Source organism: Bombina bombina, chromosome 10 (genome assembly GCF_027579735.1).
Source record: "Bombina bombina isolate aBomBom1 chromosome 10, aBomBom1.pri, whole genome shotgun sequence".
NCBI lineage: Eukaryota > Metazoa > Chordata > Amphibia > Anura > Bombinatoridae > Bombina > Bombina bombina.
Genome location: NC_069508.1, coordinates 84,267,384 through 84,287,663, shown reverse-complemented (window position 1 = coordinate 84,287,663; position 20,280 = coordinate 84,267,384). Strand labels below are relative to the sequence as shown.

The following is a 20,280-nucleotide window of genomic DNA, read 5'->3' as shown; positions in this document are numbered from 1 at the left end:
TCTTGGAGATCCCCCTTGTAAGAAGAACCAGAGGTGGAAAAATATAAGCAGGTTGATAAAACCAATGAATTGCTAAGGCATCCACCATCTCCACCTGAAGATCTCTGAACCTGGAAAGGTATCTGGGAAGCTTCTTGTTTAGACGAGAGGCCATCAGATCTATTTCTGGAAGACCCCACATCTGTACAAGATGAAAAAACATCTGGATGGAGAGACACTCCCCCGGATGTAAAGTCTGACAGCTGAGATAATCCGCTTCCCAATTGTCTACACCTGGGATATGAATAGCAGAAATTAGACAAGAGTTGGATTCCACCCAAGAGGGTAATAATCAAAAGCAAGAAACAAATGAGAGCAGAGAGCAAAAGAGGGGGAGATTTAATATAAAACACATTTTGGCGCCAAGAATGGTGCAAATGCAGAAAAAAAACAAGTGAAAGGACACGACTCGCGTCATAACAGGCGCGACCTAGCGCAAAAAAAACTTGGGACAAGAAAGTTGCAAGAAATGACGCAACAAGAATGTCGCAATAAAAAGTAACATTCTGCGTCATTGCGACGGACTCCAAGTTACAACTAACTGGGAACCCCAGGTAAGTCTAAAAAACTCCCATAAACATAATTTCCATGATGAAATTGTTAGACTGCAAAAGGGAAATACACAGACCTAACTCATGGCAAATATATACAATATACATTTAAAACTTTAAAAGATAAAGTGCCAAACATAGCTGAGAGTGTCTTAAAAAAAATATATATACTTACCAGAAGACACCAATCCACAGATAACAGACAGCCAAACCAGTACTAAAACATATCAGCAGAGGTAATGGTAGAGGAGTATAATGTTGATCTGTAAAGGGAGGCAGCAGATGAATCCCTGCGACCGATTACAGAGAGCCTTAGAAAAGATTTCCCATAGGTGAAAACATGGTATCATCAGGCAATACTCCCTTCACATCCCTCAGACAAACACTGTACTTTGAGAGGAACTGAGCTTCAATATGCTTAGAATCGCATATCACAGAAGAAAATCAAGCACATCTTGATATATTGATATATATATACACACACATATATATACATATGCATATATATATATATATATATATATATATATATATATATATATATATATATATATATATATATATATATATATATAAAAACACTGAAGGGGACTGCACTCTCTGACCGTACACACATCCCTGACCCTGCAACATGCTCAGCCCTGGGTGCTCACTGGCACTCACAGGAAGCTGTGCTGTCCCCAGAGTCACAGGCAGTTAACCCCAGACAGGTCTTGGTGCAAGAACCATAGGGAAAATTACAAAATAAATAATACAACACACAGAGAAAGTCCAGAACTCACTTACAAGCTCTCAGCTAAGATTAAAAGCAAAAATAGAAGGGTTGGTTACCACATTTGGGAAAATATATATATATATTTGTGTGTATGTATGTATGTATGTATGTGTATATATATATATATATATATATATATATATATATATATATATATATATATATATATATATATATATATATATAAAACCAGGTCCCGTAAGCAGAACCGGAGACTTGTGGCTTGAAAAACTGGTATTTATTCAGCAACAGTTGCCAGAATCATAGGTGAGTAACGCAAAGTTCAACTGACGCGTTTCGCGCATGCGCTTCATCAGAGCCTCTGATGAAGCGCATGTGCGAAACGCGTCAGGTGATCTTTGCGTTACTCACCTATGATTCTGGTAACTGTTGCTGAATAAATACCAGTTTTTCAAGCCACAAGTCTCCGGTTCTCCTTTTCTCCTTACGGAACCTGGTTTTCTGCACACAGCGGATTGGATACCGCTTTCTGGCCTACTGGGGACTTTTGCCCTCTTACCCACTTCTACTGCAGCCTACGGGCTCTCCTGCTGACTTCATCTCCCAGTGTCTACCAACAGCGCTGTCGCTCTGACGTCAGAGCGTTCCAGTACCACGTGACGTGAAACAGCGTGCTGTGTCCATTCCCTGCCAACGGGACCGGGGGTTTCTACCTATCAGGACGCGCCGGTGGATGTTGGATGCGACTGGCTTTCACCTAGACCACCAGGTACTACAGGAGCCTTACAACATTGTCCAAGCTGGACTCAGCTAAGTATTATTACCTTACTTGTACCACAACTTGGCTAACCTTCTCACTACTCTGGAACTCTATACCCATTTGATTTGTCCGTGTTCCAGTTGTGGACTGTTTCTAACAAGATTCCTAAGTTTGTTGGATATCTACGTATAGCACTCACTTAAGTGAACTGAACCACTACCTTAGGATTCTTGCACAATTCGGCACACTTTAGAGCCGTTGGAATTTTCCAAGGACTTTCTAATTACATTTCTAGCTGATAGCAAAGTTTTTTGCTTTGCAGTTTCATATGCTTTTGTTGTTCTGTTTATTGTTTATATATATATATATATATATATATATATATATATATATATATATATATATATATATATATATATATATATATATTCACACACACACACATACATATTTACACACACACATAACCATACACATATTTAGACAAATGTATACATATTATAGCTCTTTCCAGTCAAACATCTTGTTATATTGAATATTCCTTTTAATTAAATAAATTAATTATATGAATATTTTTCATCAGAAAGAGTATATATGAGTTTCACACTTTATTTGAAATGTATCTATGATGCACATTTTTTTGTATCCCTTACAATTTACGCTAGTTCTTCACTCACGCAAACCCGGTGCGCACTAATTAACAATCTTGAAACAGCATTCTTCCAAGTTGTACAATCTGAGCACTGCATCAACTCATACCCAGCATCAGTAGCTGCTTTAATACGAAAAAAAAAAACATTGGGAATAATTAAATTATTTAGACAGAATGCTTGCAATTTCCTTCATAGCAAATAATCAATATTATTTAGATATTAGAGGCTTTTTAATTGAGTTATATCCTGTTCCTGTCCATCAGCCTGTGGAGTGGGGTCTGATCTCAGTGGTGAGATTACTTCACAAAAGATGCCCTTAAAAATTTACAGACAGGGTTGCTTCACAGTTTTTGTGTACCTGTTGATTGCTCGGCATGTCTGGAGGAGCCAGTTCTAACACCTTCTCAGACAGTTCAGATTTAATAGATTCCATGCCATTGTACTGCTGATCTCTATGCAAGGTAACGGTTATCAGCCTTCGATATCCAACACTTCCTGCAAGCTGCCTCCGTCCTTCCTTGGACCCAAAAAGCCATTCTGTTTCTCTGCCATGAGGAACTGCAAAATTGAAACAAGTGCATAAACTAAAATGTTACAAATTGATAATATGAGATATATAATCCTGTAGAAAAAAAGCGACTCCAAAGGACTTACAAAAAACATAATTTATGCTTACCTGATAAATGTATTTCTCTTGTGATGTATCGAGTCCATGGATTCATCCTTACTTGTGGGATATTCTCCTTCCCTACAGGAAGTGGCAGATAGAGCACCCACAGCAGAGCTGTCTATATAGCTCCCCCCTTAGCTCCACCCCCCAGTCATTCGACCGAAGGCTAGGAAGAAAAAGGAGAAACCATAGGGTGCAGTGGTGACTGAAAGTTTAAAAAATAAAAATATATATGCCTGTCGTAATAAACAGGGTGGGCCGTGGACTTGATACATCACAAGAGTAATACATTTATCAGGTAAGCATAAATTATGTTTTCTCTTGTAAGATGTATCAAGTCCACGGATTCATCCTTATTGGTGGGATACCAATACCAAAGCTTTAGGACACGGATGAAGGAAGGGACAAGACAGGGACCTTAAACAGAAGGCACCACTGCTTGTAGAACCTTTCTCCCAAAAATAGCCTCCGAAGAAGCAAAAGTATCAAATTTGTAAAATTTGGAAAAAGTATGAAGCGAAGAACAAGTAGCCGCCTTACAAATCTGTTCAACAGAAGCCTCATTTTTAAAAGCCCATGTGGAAGCCACAGCTCTAGTAGAATGAGCAGTAATTCTTTCAGGAGGCTGCTGTCCAGCAGTCTCATAGGCCAAACGGATGATGCTTTTCAGGCTAAAGGAAAGAGAGGTAGCCGTAGCATTTTGGCCTCTCCGCTTACCAGAATAAACAACAAACAATGAAGATGTTTGACAGAAATCTTTGGTTGCTTGTAAGTAGAACTTTAAAGCACGAACCACATCAAGATTGTGCAACAGACGTTTCTTCTTTGATGAAGGATTAGGACACAGAGAAGGAACAACAATCTCTTGATTGATATTCTTATTGGAAACAACCTTAGGAAGAAAACCAGGTTTGGTACACAAAACCACCTTATCTGAATGGAAAATAAGATAAGGGGAATCACACTGTAAAGCAGATAGCTCAGAAACTCTTCAAGCCGAAGAGATAGCAACTAAGAACAAAACTTTCCAAGATAGAAATTTAATATCTATGGAATGCATAGGTTCAAACGGAACCCCTTGAAGAACTTTAAGAACTAAGTTTAGGCTCCAAGGCGGAGCAGCAGGCTTAAATACAGGCTTAATTCTGAACAAAGACTGACTAAAAGTTTGAACGTCTGGGGCATCTGCCAGACATTTGTGTAGTATAATAGACAAAGCAGATATTTGTCCTTTTAGAGAACTAGCTGATAATCCCTTCTCCAAACCCTCTTGGAGAAAGGACAATATTCTAGGAATCCTAATCTTACTCCACGAGTAACCCTTGGATTCACACCAATAAAGATATTTGCGCCAAATCTTATGATAGATCTTCCTGGTGACAGGCTTTCTAGCCTGAATCAGGGTATCAATGACCGACTCAGAGAACCCACGCTTTGATAGAACTAGGCATTCAATCTCCAAGCAGTCAGACCCAGAGAAACTAGATTTGGATGTGAAAACGGACGTTGGATTAGAAGGTCCCGCCTCATTGGCAGGGTCCACGGTGGAACCGAGGACATGCCCACTAGGTCTGCATACCAAGTCCTGCGTGGCCACGCAGGTGCTATCAGAATCACCAAAGCTCTCTCCTGCTTGATTCTGGCAACCAGACGTGGAAGGAGAGGAAGCGGTGGAAATACGTAGGCCAGATTGAAGGACCAAGGTACTGCTAGAGCATCTATCAGTACCGCCTTGGGATCCCGGGACCTGGACCCGTAACGAGGAAGTTTGGCATTCTGACGCGACGCCATCAGATCCAATTCTGGTGTGCCCCATAGCTGAATCAGCTGAGCAAATACCTCCGGATGGAGTTCCCACTCCCCCGGATGAAAAGTCTGACGACTTAGAAAATCCGCCTCCCAGTTCTCTACTCCTGGAATGTGGATTGCTGAGAGATGGCAAGAGTGATCCTCTGCCCATCGGATTATCTTGGTTACCTCCATCATCGCTAGAGAACTCCTTGTTCCTCCGTGATGATTGATATAAGCTACAGTCGTGATGTTGTCCGACTGAAACCTGATGAATTTGGCTGCAGCAAGCTGAGGCCACGCCTGAAGCGCATTGAATATCGCTCTCAGTTCTAGGATGTTTATCGGAAGAAGAGATTCCTCCCGAGACCATAAGCCCTGTGCTTTCAGGGAGTTCCAGACTGCACCCCAGCCTAGCAGGCTGGCATCTGTCGTTACAATGAGCCACTCTGGACTGTGGAAGTACATTCCCTGAGACAGGTGGTCCTGAGACAACCACTAGAGAAGAGAATCTCTGGTCTCCTGGTCTAGATGCAGTTGAGGAGATAAATCTGCATAATCCCCAATCCACTGTTTGAGCATGCATAGTTTCAGTGGTCTGAGGTGTAAGCGGGCAAAAGGAACTATGTCCATTGCCGCTACCTTGAGTCCGATTATCTCCATACACTGAGCCACAGATGGCCGAGGAATGGAATGAAGAGTTCGGCAAGTGTTTAAGAGTCTTGATTTTCTGACTTCCGTCAGAAATATTTTCATTTCTACCGAATCTATCAGAGTCCCCAGAAAGGAAACTCTTGTGAGAGGGAAGAGAGAACTCTTTTTTATGTTCATCTTCCACCCGTGAGATCTCAGAAAAGCCAACACAATGTCCGTGTGAGACTTGGCTAGCTGAAAAGTCGACGCCTGAATTAAGATGTCGTCTAGATGAGGCACCACTGCTATGCCCCGAGGTCGTAGAACCGTCAGAAGGGACCCTAGCACCTTTGTGAAAATTCTTGGAGCCGTGGCTAACCCGAAGGGAAGAGCCACAAACCATTAATGCCTGTTTAGAAAGGCAAATCTGAGAAATTGATGATGATTTCTGTGAATAGGGATGTGTAGATACGCATCCTTTAAGTCCATGGTAGTCATATATTGACCTTCCTGGATCAGAGGCAGAATAGTCCGAATGGTCTCCATCTTGAATGATGGAACCCTGAGGAACTTGTTTAGAATTTTGAGATCCAAGATTGGTCTGGAAGTTCCCTCTTTTTTGGGAACCACAAACAGGTTTGAGTAGAACCCTAGTCCCTGTTCCTCTTTTGGGACTGGGCGGATCACCCCCATGGTGAGCAGATCTTCTACACAGCGTAAGAACGCCTCTCTCTTTGTCTGGTTTACAGACAATCGAGAAATATGAAATCTCCCCGTGGAAGGGAGTCTTTGAATTCCAGAAGATATCCCTGGGACACAATTTCTAAAGCCCAGGGATTGTGAACATCTCTTGCCCAAGCCTGAGCGAAGAGAGAGAGTCTGCCCCCTACTAGATCCGGTCCCGGATTGGGGGCTACCCCTTCATGCTGTCTTAGAGGCAGCTGCAGGCTTCTTGGCCTGTTTACCCTTGTTCCAAGCCTGGTTAGGTCTCCAGGCTGACTTGGATTGGGCAAAATTCCCCTCTTGCTTTGCAGCAGAGGAAGCCAAAACAGAACCACTCTTGAAGTTCCGAAAGGAACGGAAATTATTTTGTTTGATCTTCATCTTATTAGATCTATCCTGAGGAAGGGCATGACCTTTCCCTCCAGTGATGTCTGAAATAATCTCTTTCAGTTCAGGCCTGAATAGGGTCTTTCCTTTGAAAGGGATGATCAAAAGTTTAGATTTGGATGACACATCAGCAGACCAGGACTTAAGCCATAACGCCCTGCGTGCTAAAATGGCAAAACCTGAATTCTTTGCCGCTAATTTAGCCAGTTGAAAAGCGGCATCTGTAATAAAAGAATTAGCCAACTTAAGGGCCTTGATTCTGTCCATAATCTCCTCTAATGGAGTCTCCATCTGAAGAGCCTCTCCTAGAGCCTCAAACCAGAAAGCAGCTGCAGTAGTTACAGGAACAATGCACGCAATAGGTTGAAGAGAAAAACCCAGATGAACAAAAATTTTCTTCAGGAGACCCTCTAATTTTTTATCCATAGGATCTTTGAAAGCACAACTGTCTTCGATAGGTATAGTTGTACGCTTAGACAGAGTAGAAATAGCTCCCTGCCACGAGTCCCGCATGGTGTTAGATATGGGAGACATTTTCTTAAAAACAGGAGGGGGAGAGAACGGAATACCTGGCCTATCCCACTCCTTAGTAATAATATTCACAATCCTCTTAGGAACTGGAAAAACATCAGTGTAAACAGGAACCTCTAAGTATTTATCCATTTTACACAATTTCTCTGGAACCACTATAGGGTCACAATCATCTAGAGTCGCTAATACCTCCCTGAGCAATAAGCGGAGGTGTTCAAGCTTAAATTTAAAGGCATTTTTTCTAAACCCAGAACTGTCCCGCTTTCCTTGTAAACCAGGCAGTTTAGATAAAACCTCTGTGAGGGTTGTATTCATAACTGTGGCCATGTCTTGTAAAGTAAAAGAATTTGACGCACTAGAGGTACTTGGCGTCACTTGTGCGGGCGTTACTGGTTGTGACACTTGGGGAGAGCTAGATGGCGAACCCTCATTTACTTCTGACTGAGAATCATCTATTGCTCTATTTTTAAGTGCTAATATATGTTCTTTATAGTTTATAGACATATCAGTACAATTGGGACACATTCTAAGAGGGGGTTCCACAATGGCTTCCAAACATATTAAACAAGGATTTTCCTTGGTGTCAGACATGTTAAACAGGCTAGTAATGTAACAAGCAAGTTTGTAAAACACTGTAATCAAAGTAAAAAACACTTAGAAATAAAACTGTACTGTGCCTTTAAGAGAAAAAAAGCTGCACCGGTTCTGCAAAACAGTGTAAAAAAGCAGTAAACTTAACTAAATTTTTACAGTAGCATTATAAAGGCTTAGTAACTTTGCACAGCTATGCAAATAAACAATTAACCCTTTAATGGCAAAAACGGATTGAAAAAACGTTAAACCCAGTAAAAAAGACTTTCAGCACCATGTCACAGCTCTGCTGTGGCTCCTACCTGCCCTTCAGAACGATTTGTGGGGGAAAAAACTTCTTTAACAACCCTCAAACACAGCAGAAATGACAGGAGAAGCAGTGATATGTCTCAGAGGAAAGGAAACTGCGCAACTGAGGCGCGAAAATAGGCCCCTCCCACCTCACTCGATGTTTTGAGGCCTATCAGAGAAACACCGGAGTGTCTCTTAATTAACCATGTGAGTTACAAAACTCAAAACCAAGCCACAATGACCCCTTTAGTCCCTTCAAAAAACGTTATAAATGCATCAAAAAACAAAACGTTTTTTCCTAACAGTGTCACCAGTAACTAATGAGCCCTTCAAGCAAGCTGAAATTCCTATTAAAGTATCTGAATACAGCTTACCCTTCCCTCATGGGGATACTGCCAGCCTTTTCTAGATTTAACACAGTCTGTCTAGAAAATTATAGACTGAACATACCTCATATGCAGCTTAGCCTGCAAACTGTTCTCCCAACTGAAGTTTTCCAATACTCTTCAGGCCTTGTGAGAACAGCAGTGGATCTTAGTTACAAAGTGCTAAGATCATCATCCTTCTTGCAGAAATCTTCATCCCTTTTCTGCCAGAGAGTAAATAGTACACACCGGTACGATTTAAAATAATAAACTTTTGCTTGAGAAGAAAAAACTAACATTTTAGTCACCACATAGCTCTTTGCCCTTCCTAGCAGTTAAGCAGGCAGAGAGAATGACTGGGGGGTGGAGCTAAGGGGGGAGCTATATAGACAGCTCTGCTGTGGGTGCTCTCTCTGCCACTTCCTGTAGGGAAGGAGAATATACCACAAGTAAGGATGAATCCGTGGACTCGATACATCTTACAAGAGAAATAGAATATTTATGCTTACCTGATAAATTTATTTCTTTTACGATATGACGAGTCCACGGATTTCATCCTTACTTATGGGATTATGCCTCCTGTTTAGCAGGAAGTGGCAAAGAGCACCACAGCAGAGCTGTATATATAGCTTCTCCCTTCCCTCCCACTCCAGTCATTCAACCAAAGTTAGGAAGAGAAAGGAAAAGCCAAAGGTGCAGAGGTGACTTTAGTTTAACAAAATTAATTACCTGTCTTAGAAATGACAGGGTGGGCCGTGGACTCATCATATCGCAAAAGAAATACATTTATCAGGTAAACATAAATTTCTTTTTCTTTTACAAGATATGACGAGTCCACGGATTTCATTCTTACTTATGGGATACAATACCAAAGCTATAGGACACGGATGAAAGGGAGGGACAAGACAGGAACCTAAACGGAAGGCACCACTGCTTGAAGAACCTTTCTCCCAAAACCAGCCTCAGATGAAGCAAAAGTGTCAAATTTGTAAAATTTGGAAAAAGTGTGAAGAGACAATCAAGTTGCAGCCTTGCAAACCTGTTCAACAGAAGCATAGTTTTTAAATGCCCTTGAGGAAGCCACAGCCCTAGTGGAATGAGCCGTAATTCTTTCAGGAGGCTGCTGTCCAGCAGTCTCATATGCCAGAAGGATGATACTCTTCAGCCAAAAAGAAAGAGAGGTAGCCATAGCTTTCTGACCCCTACACTTTCCAGAAAAAAACAAAAAGAAGATGATTGACAAAATTCTTTAGTCGTCTGCAAGTAAAACTTCAGGGCACGGACCACGTCCAAGTTATGCAACAAACGCTCCTTCTTAGAAGAAGGATTAGGACACCATGAAGGAACAACAATTTCCTGATTAATATTCTTATTAGAAACAATCTTTGGAAGAAAACCAGGTTTGGTACGTAAAACCACCTTATCAGAATGAAAAATAAGATAAGGAGAGTCACATTGTAACGCTGAAAGCTCGGAAACTCTACGAGCAGAAGAAATAGCAACCAAAAATAAAACCTTCCAAGGTAACAACTTAATATCTATGGAATGCATGGGTTCAAACGGAACCCCTTGAAGGACATTAAGAACTAAATTCAAACTCCAGGGTGGAGCAATTGGTCTAAACACAGGCTTGATTCTGGTCAGAGCCTGACAAAAAGACTGAACGTCTGGAACATCTGCCTAACACTTGTGTAGTAAAATCAACAAAGCAGAAATGTGTCCCTTTAAGGAACTTGCTGATAACCCCTTCTCCAATCCTTCTTGGAGAAAAGATAAAATCCTGGGAATCCTAACTCTACTCCATGAGTAGCCCTTGGATTCGCACCAATAAAGATATTTATGCCATATCTTATGGTAGATCTTTCTAGTGACAGGCTTACGTGCCTGAATCAAAGTATCAATGACTGAATCAGAGAACCCCCGCTTAGATAAAATCAAGCGTTCAATCTCCAAGCAGTCAGCTGCATAGAAACTAGATTCAGATGTTGGAAGGGTCCCTGAATGAGAAGGTCCTGCCTCAATGGAAGCTTCCATGGCGGCAGAGAGGACATGTCCACTAGATCAGCATCCCAAGTCCTGCGAGGCCACGCAGGCGCAATTAGAATTACCGAAGCCCTCTCCTGTTTGATCCGTGCAATCACCCGGGGAAGGAGAGCAAACGGTGGAAACACATAAGCTAGGTTGAACGACCAAGGCCCTGCCAAGGCATCTATCAGTTCGGCCTGAGGATCCCTTGACCTTGATCCATATCTTGGGAGCTTGACATTCTGACGAGACGCCATCAGATCCAATTCCAGTCTGCCCCATCTGAGAATCAGAGTGGCAAAGACCTCCGGATGGAGTTCCCACTCCCCCGGATGAAACCTCTGTCTGCTTAAAAAGTCTGCTTCCCAGTTGACCACTCCTGGGATGTAGATTGCTGACAGATAATAAGAGTGAGCCTCTGCCCATCGAATTATCTTGGATACTTCTGTCATCGCTAAGGAACTCCTCGTTCCTCCCTGATGATTGATGTAAGCCACAGTCGTGATGTTGTCCGACTGAAAACGGATGAATTTGGCCGAAGCCAACTGAGGCCAAGCCTGAAGCGCATTGAATATTACAGAAAATTGATTGGAAGTAGAGACTCCGACTGAGTCCACACACCCTGAGCCTTCAGGGAATTCCAGACTGCAGCCCAACCTAGTAGACTGGCGTCCGTTGTCACTATCACCCATAAGGGTCTGCGGAAGCACGTCCCTTGGGACAGATGATCCGGCGACAACCACCAAAGAAGAGAGTCTCTTGTCTCCTGATCCAGATCTATCTGAGGAGACAAATTTACATAATCTCCATTCCACTGGCTGAGTATGCTCAGTTGTAGCGGTCTGAGATGAAAACGAGCAAACGGAATGATGTCCATTGCCGCCACCATCAATCCAATTACCTCCATTCACTGAGCCACTGATGGCCGAGGATTGGACTGAAGGGCTCAGCATGTATTCAGAATCTTTAAATTTCTGACCTCCGTCAAGAAAATTTTCATGGATAAGGAATCTATTAGAGTTCCCAACAAGGGAACCCTTGTCTGTGGAAGTAATGAACTCTTTTCTAGATCCACCTTCCACCCGTGAGTCCTCAGAAAGGACAGAACCATGTCTGTAAGATTTTCTCAGATGGTAGGACGACACCTGGATCAGAATATCATCCAGATAAGGCCCCACTGCAATGCCCCGCGGCCTGAGAACCTCCAGAAGTGACCCTAGAACCTTCATGAAGATCCTGGGTGCTGTGGCCAACCCGAAGGGAAGAGCCACAAACTGAAAATGTTCGTCCAGGAAGGCAAGCCTTAGGAACTGGTGATGATCCTTGTGGATAGGAATATGAAGATATGCATCCTTCAAGTCCACGGTAATCATATATTGACCCTCCTGGATCAATGGCAGAATTGTTCGAATAGTCTCCATCTTGAAGGATGGGACTCTAAGAAACTTGTTTAGACTTTTTAGATCTAAAATAGGTCGAAAAGTGCCCTCTTTTTTGGGGACCACGAAAAGATTTGAGTAAAACCCCTGCCCCTGTTCCAGTATTGGAACGGGACGAATTACTCCCATTAGTAGAGAGGTCTTTTTAACCATAACCCACCACAGACAGAAGTTCCCTGACCCCCAATTCAGATCCTTGTGAGGGTACATCGGAAATAGCCAACAAAGCATCAGAGGTCACAGTATTCAAATTGACTTCTGTCCTGCTGCGTTTGCCCTGTAACACTGGCAACTTAGATAAAACCTCTGTAAGGGTAGATGACATAACTGCAGCCATATCCTGCAGAGTAAATGAAGTAGACACGGTTGAAGAACCCGGCATCGTTTGGGTGGGCGTTAACGGTTGTGACGCTTGGGGAGAAAGTAGCGGCATACCCTGATTCTCATCAGACTGAGAAGCATCCTTAGATACACTTTCCTTAAAGAAAATCTGCTCTTTACATTGTAAGGCCCTTTCAGTACATGAGGGACAAAAAGTAAGAGGGGGTTCCACAATGGCATCTAAACACATAGAACAAGTAGTTTCCTCAAGTTCAGACATGTTAAACAGACTAGCAATAATAGTCGTTCTTTACTTGATATATTGAGCTCTGAAGTCAAATTACATAGCCAAAAAGTTTGAACTAAAAAAAGTGTACTGCGCCTTTAAATAATAAAAGCGCAACAATTTTACTGCAATCAGTCAACACAACTTTAGTAACAATAAAAAGTGCCCTTATGTGCCCAAATTAACTTAACAATATTGCTCTATTCTTGCAAAAGTTATATATCAATTTTGTCAACTTTAATCCAATTTTTAACACACTTCAGGCCCCTGCACCTCGCCCAGCTCTGCTGCGGCACCTACCTGCCCCCGGATCGCACTGATCCATCAGAAGAAGAGCTCCCAAGTCTCTCTGTACCCAACGAGTGCAAAAATGACTTAGGCCCCACCGGAGCCTCAGGACCCTGCTGCCTATCCGGAAGAATACTGCGCTGCTGAGCGTGCGAAAATAGGCCCGGCCCACCGTGGGCATAACTTGAGCCGTACTGAGACCCGCATGGGACGACAAAACAACATGTCAGTCTTCCAATTTTATACTAAAAAACGCCATGTGCCCCTCTTATACACGCACTTTACATAATAAAAGTGCAACAGTATTGACTATCAATCTCTATCAAGCCAGCTATGAAGCCATAATAACGTCATGCAAACCGCATCTCAAAGCGTCAGCCCACACAGTATAATTAAAGTGAAAACACCAAACACACTATTAAATAAGCAAAATAAAAGGGAATTCCAGGTACACCATTGCTCCTATAGTGCATACTGATTACCCCTCCCCAGTTAGGGAATAATGTCAGCCTGTTCTGATGTATCAAGTCTCCCCAGAAACAAATGACTGAACGTAACTCAATGCTGCTTGTATAGCATGACACAGTTCTCCACACTGAAGATGTTTCTTTACACTACCTTCAACTGCTCTGTGGGAACCAGCAGGATCTTAGATAACGTTTGCTAAGATCATCAACACCAGGGCAGAAAAAAAGATGTCTCCACTCCTCTTGGGAAGTTATAGACTGACTATTTCTCCCTGAGAAAAATAGTACTCACTGGCACCATTTTAAAATAAAAAACTTCTTGATTGAAGAATCTAAACTAACACCTAACTTTACCTCTTCCTATCACTAACACAGGCAAAGAGAATGACTGGAGTGGGAGGGAAGGGAGGAGCTATATATATATAGCTCTGCTGTGGTGCTTTGCCACTTCCTGCTAAACAGGAGGCGTAATCCCATAAGGATGAAATCCGTGGACTTGTCATATCTTGTAAAAGAAAAGTGTTCTCTATTCCTTGTTCTAAGGGTCCTAGTGGTTTCGCCCAAATACTGTTTATTGCAGCTGCATTGTATTGTGTATGTTTTACCTTTGTTTGTAGATTTATAGCTCTTAATTTGACTGCTATGTGCACATGCCTTGCAGCAAGGAAAAAAAAACATGCATTTTATTACCTCTAAGGTCTACATATTTTTTCGTTTTGCCTTTATCTTTAAATTCGCTTGGACCTAAGAGACTTTTCATATTTGCTGCATTTCTATATATTACTGTTGGTTTTTCACTTATTTTATCCCCTAAAATAGGGTCCGATTTAATTGGATTCCATTGTTTATGTAAAATGTTCTCTATTGATTTACGTTGACAATTAAAAATCGTTATGAATGGAACTTTGATTATATCACTATCTTGTTCATTTAATTTTTGTTCATTTCTTGTCAGTATCTCTTTATGGTCTATTTTTCTTACTGTTGACATTGCTGTCTCTATCTTGCTTGGGTCATAACCCCTCTCTTGAAAACAGTCTTCTAAAGTTTTAATTTGCACATCGTAATACATTACTTTGGAACAATTCATTCTTATGCGCAGGAATTGTGCTTTCGGTATATTTTCTATCCACTTCTTTAAATGGCAGCATTTTGCGTGTACGTAGTTATTTGCATCTACGTCCTTAAAATGATTTTTAGTGTTTAAGCCACCTTCATTAACTGAACTGGTTATGCTGTCTTTACTCAGTGTATACGTAAATTTAAGACCTACATCATTATTCATTTCTCTAAAAAAATCTGTTAGACTACTCTCATCCCCTCTCCAAATGAAGACAATGTCATCGATATATCTTTTGAAGAGTACAAGGTTTTGCACCCGAGTTATGTCTCTGGATAAACTCGCTCTCCCATTTACCCATAAATAGGTTGGCATAACTGGGTGCAAACCTCGTACCCACAGCTGCTCCTTTTGTCTGATGGTATAGTATGCCATTAAATGAAAAAACATTGTAAGTGAGAATGTATTTTAAACCCTCTATGATAAACTGAGTCATTTTTGTTTGGGATTGTCACCTTTTAAGGACCACTTTATTGCCTCTATGCCTTTACCATGATCTATGCAGGTACAGGTGAAACTCAAAAAATTAGAATATCGTGCAAAAGTTCACTAATGCAACTTAAAAGGTGAAACTAATATATGAGATAGACTCATTACATGCAAAGCAAGATAGTTCAAGCCATGATTTGTCATAATTGTGATAATTATGGCTTACAGCTCATGAAAACCCCAAATCCACAATCTCAGAAAATTAGAATATTACATGCAATCAATAAAACAAGGATTGTACATAGAACAATACTGGACCTCTGAAAAGTATAAGCATGCATACTGTATGTACTCAGTATTTGTTTTGGGCCCCTTTTGCAGCAATTACTGCCTCAATGCAGCGTGGCATGGAAGCCATCAGCCTATGGCACTGCTGAGGTGTTATGGAAGACCAGGATGCTTCAATTGCGGCCTTCAGCTCTTCTGCATTGTTTGTTTCTTTGCAATTACCTTTTGAGGTATGGAGGGTGTCAATAATGGTTTTCTGCACAACTGTCAGGTCAGCAGTCTTTCCCATGATTGTGATTCCTACTGAACCAGACTGAGAGACCATTTAAAGGCTCAGGAACCCTTTGCAGGTGTTATGGCTTAATTAGCTGATTAGAGTGGGACACTTTGAGCCTAGACTATTGCACCTTTTCACAATATTCTAATTTTCTGAGTTTGTGGATTTGGGGTTTTCATGAACTGTAAACCATAATCATCACAATTATGACAAATCACGGCTTGAACTATATTGCTTTGCATGTAATGAGTCTCATATATTAGTTTCACCTTTTAAGTTGCATTAGTGAAATAAACAAACTTTTGCATGATATTCTAATTTTTCGAGTTTCACCTGTATATAAGGAACATACATCACAGGTTGCCAAAATAAAAATGTTGCACCATTCAATATTTTCTAACAGTTTAATTGCCTCTGTTGTGTCTTTTAGGTAAGATGACAAGTTTTGTACATATTGCTGCAGTTGTAAATCTATGTACTGAGATAAGTTAGAGCTGATCGAGTCGATACCAGTAATAGGTTTACCTCATGGTCTTTGTGTATTTTCGGCAAAATGTAAAAAATTGCCATCTTTGGGTGTTTGGGATAAATATAATAAAATTCCTTTTTGTTTATTAGACCGGATTTGTTGGCACTATCTAGTAATTTGAGCAGATTGGTCTGCATATTTTTCTTCAGATTTTTTCTTTTGGTAAGTCTCACAGTCATCCAGTAGGCGATTTGTCTCCTTGGTATAGTAATTGGTGTTCATAATTACTATGCCACCACCCTTATCGGAAGGCTATGGTAATATTTGTGTCATATTTTAATGTCAATATAATGCTTCTCTCTTTTTTAGTCATGTTATATTTTATATTTTTATTAGTGTTAATTTTCTCTAAATCTTGTAAGACAAGTCTTTCAAATACTTCCAAATTGCTACCTTTACTGTAAGAAGGATAAAATGTACACTTTGGTCTCAAGTCTGTGAATTTAATACTTTCATCATTTGTTGCCGTGGTTATTGGATTGGGAGTTGGCCTCTCTAAAAGATTCTTGAAGAAATGTCTTTTTAATGTGAATCTTCTCACATATTGATTTATGTGTATGTGTGTCTCGAATTTGTTCATTTTAGCTGTTGGTGCAAATGATATACCCAATTTTAAAACTTTTTGTTCCTCTGAAGATGTTTTATTACTAATGTTAAATATCCCTTTGTTATCCAATTCCATAGCCTTCTGCTTTTGCTTTCATTTACCTCCTCCTCTTGTTTCTCTAGACCTCTTTTTCTTAGGGGTCTTATCTAAGAAATCCCAAGAACCACTAGGGGTGGGTTTTCTTCTTGATTAACTGTGGTTTCTATCTGTTCTATTAGTTCTCTATTTTCTAAAGGTGTAAATCGATTTCTAAGGTGAATTTTCCATGCCTTCTTTTTTGCTGCAGTCTTATTTGCACATTGTTCTAAGAATTGCCTATTGTATGCAGATTCCCTCTCATAATTACCAGTGGTAAATCTCCTTCCCTCTGACCTGAAATTTGGTTGATCCCAATTCTATCTATCATTTCTATTTGGGTGGTGCTGATTTGTAGTTTGTGAAAATCTCAATTCAGAGTGATCATTCCAATTATAATTATCCTTCCAATTAGATCGCCTTCGTCCCCTAGTTTGTCTATATTCTTGATTATTGTATGTCCTAGACCTATAATTCCATTGGATTATGTTCAATTGGATTATTGAATTTCTGATTGTTATAATCAGAATGGCTATTATTCATACTGTAATCATTTCTCCCATGTTCATAGTTTGATTTGTGAATGGGCTTTATAATCTGCTCTCCTTTTTCTTCCATTACATTTGTGTCTGTGGTATTCATCTGATAGTCTTGTTGATCCTTAGAAATTTTTAGGCATTTTATTTTTTGTATTTCTTTTATTGTTTCTGATAGTATCTCTATAATGACCATTTGTTTATTTTTAAACACATTACTATCTTTCTGTACTTCTATTAATCCCTTTATCTCTTCAATTCTTTTATTAAACCCCTCTAGAGAGATTTCTAGATTTCTTTATTATTTTTATCAAGTCAAGTGATGCTTTTTCCAATACACTGGACCATTCATTGCTGTGTTCTTCATTCAGTTCAAACGTGCATTTTATTCTCAAGTATTAGCCCTCTTGGGGTAATTTTAGCTGTAGTATATTTCTCTAGAAATGCTGTCTCTGTTTTTTGTCTTAATTCTTTTATACATTTGTGTCTCTAATTCATTCATTAGATCTCCTCTTGATTATTCTGGGTAATTACAGTCTCTAAACTAGTGCATACAGTAGTTAATAATTGCTCTCTAATAGAGAATATGTAAATTGTCATATGTCTGCAGCTAAAAACTCTTATAGTGCAAATAAAACCGTGTGTAAAAAGAGAAAGGGGAAAGAGTAGTGGTATGACAGTATCCCTAAAAGCTCTATTTAAAAACCTGTTTGCACTATCAGGTTTAAGTGGATTAAGAAGAAGTAATAAGGGTGTAAAAATAAAGTGCTGTAAGCTTAGGGTAACAAATTGACTAAAAAATGAAAATGTAGATTTTCTATACACTCCTCTTTAACCCTTTGAGTGCTAACGACGGCTCTGAGCCATCACAAATTGTCCCAGTCAGGTGCTGACGACAGTTCAGAGACGTCGCTAGCACTCACCTTGAGGGCAATCTGGGAGCTCCCACCTACTCCCACCCCGGCGATCTGGCCTGAAAAGTGAGAGGCATCACAGGCTTCACGATTCGCGCAGTGACATCACGCACAATGACGTGATGAAGTCACCGTGCAACTTTATTTAAAATTAACAATGGATAATATAGGGAAATGGGGGCATGCTGCTTAGAAGCCTGTATCTCAGGCATCTAAGCAGCTACAGATCCCCAAGACCCACCGTTGAAACCTTTCCAATGGTATAAGTATTGGGGATCTGGAAAAAACAAGTATATTTAAAAAATTTAAAAAAAAAAAAAAAAAAAAAAAAAGCTCAAATCCAGCTAAGCACCCAGGTGGTAAATGGCTTAACAGCCAAAGGCTTAAACAGTACTCATAGAATACACACAGGAACTACAGTTTAATTAATTATAATAGTAACCAGTCACTTTAGGTCATTTCCTTTATGCATCTAATACCTGCTAAATGCTCGTAATAATTGTGGGGCATACTTTTAATTGCAAAGCATATTTTTAATCAATTTAATATGTTCCTGTGTAAATTGTGTTTTATATGAATTTGGTATGTGTGTTTTTTGGTGTTTCTTTGTGTATTTTTAAGATTTTTTCCTGAATTTATGTTTAAGTAAAGACTTTTTTAGATATATAAAAGGAATCTTAATTTTTTAGGCAATTTGTCACCCTAAGCTTACAGCGCTCTATTTTTTTTTTTACACCCTTACTAGTGCAAACAGGTTTTTAAATAGAGCTTATAGGATACTGTCATAGCGCTACTCTTTCCCCTTTTTCTTTTTACACAGTGTGACCATATCAGCCTTATGCAAATATGCACTATACGACCAAAATACTCTCCATTAGAGTTAAGAAAAGGTAACATCAGAAACATGAACTTTAAATAATGGCAAATTACCATTAACCGCCACTAGATGGCACCAGACCACAGGGAATCCCTGCTGAATAGGAAAAAAAAATTGAGTTTTAAAGGGACATGAAACACAATTTTTTTCTTTTATGATTCAGATAGAGAATACAATTTAAACCCCTTAGTGACCAGACTATTTTTCAATGTTCTTACCGTTAGGGACCAGGGCTATTTTTCCTTTTATGCAGTGTTTGTGTTTAGCTGTAATTTTCCTCTTACTCATTTACTGTACCTACACATTATATACCGTTTTTCTCGCCATTAAATGGACTTTCTAAAGATACCATTATTTTCATCATATCTTATAATTTACTATAATTTTTTTTTATAAAATTTGAAAAAAAAAATCTAACTTTGACCCCAAAAATAAGTTACACATCTACAACGAGCAAAAAACACCCATGCTAAATAGTTTCTAAATGCTTACATGTTCTTTGCAAGTTATAGTAGCACTTTGCTATTTCCAAACCATTTTTTTTTCCAAATTAGCCATAGTTACATTGTAACACTGATATCTGTCAGGAATCCCTGAATAACCCTTCACATGTATATATATTTTTTTTAGCAGACAACCCAAAGTATTGATCGAGGCCTATTTTGGTATATTTCATGCCACCATTTCACCGCCAAATGCAATAAAAAAAAATTGTTCACTTTTTCACAAACTTTAGGTTTCACACTGAAATTATTTACAAACAGTTTGTGCAATTATGGCACAAATGGTTGTAAATGCTTTTCTGGGATCCCCTTTGTTTAGAAATAGCATACATATATGGCTTTTGCATTACTTTTTGGTAATTAGAAGGCCGCTAAATGCCACTGCGCACCAAACTTGTATTATGCCTAGCAGTTAAGGGGTTAATCAGGTAGCTTGTAGAGTTAATTTTAGCTTTAGTGTAGAGATCAGCATCCCACCTAACACATCCCATCCCCTGATCCCTCCCTGACCCCCTCAAACAGCTCACTTCCCTCCCCTATCTCACAATTGTCAAAGCCATCTTAAAGAGACACTAAACCCA

At 39.9% G+C, this 20,280-nt stretch overlaps 1 protein-coding gene across 1 annotated transcript in view; it reads right to left on the bottom strand.

Annotated features, from left to right (window-relative positions):
- METTL13 (methyltransferase 13, eEF1A lysine and N-terminal methyltransferase) overlaps window positions 1-20,280 on the bottom strand; it is a 580,907-nt gene that overhangs the window by 309,974 nt on the left and 250,653 nt on the right. Inside the window, exon 3 of the mRNA XM_053693228.1 lies at window positions 3,098-3,297. Coding sequence (XP_053549203.1) covers window positions 3,098-3,297 — 200 coding nt within the window. The remainder of the gene's footprint in view (window positions 1-3,097; window positions 3,298-20,280) is intronic.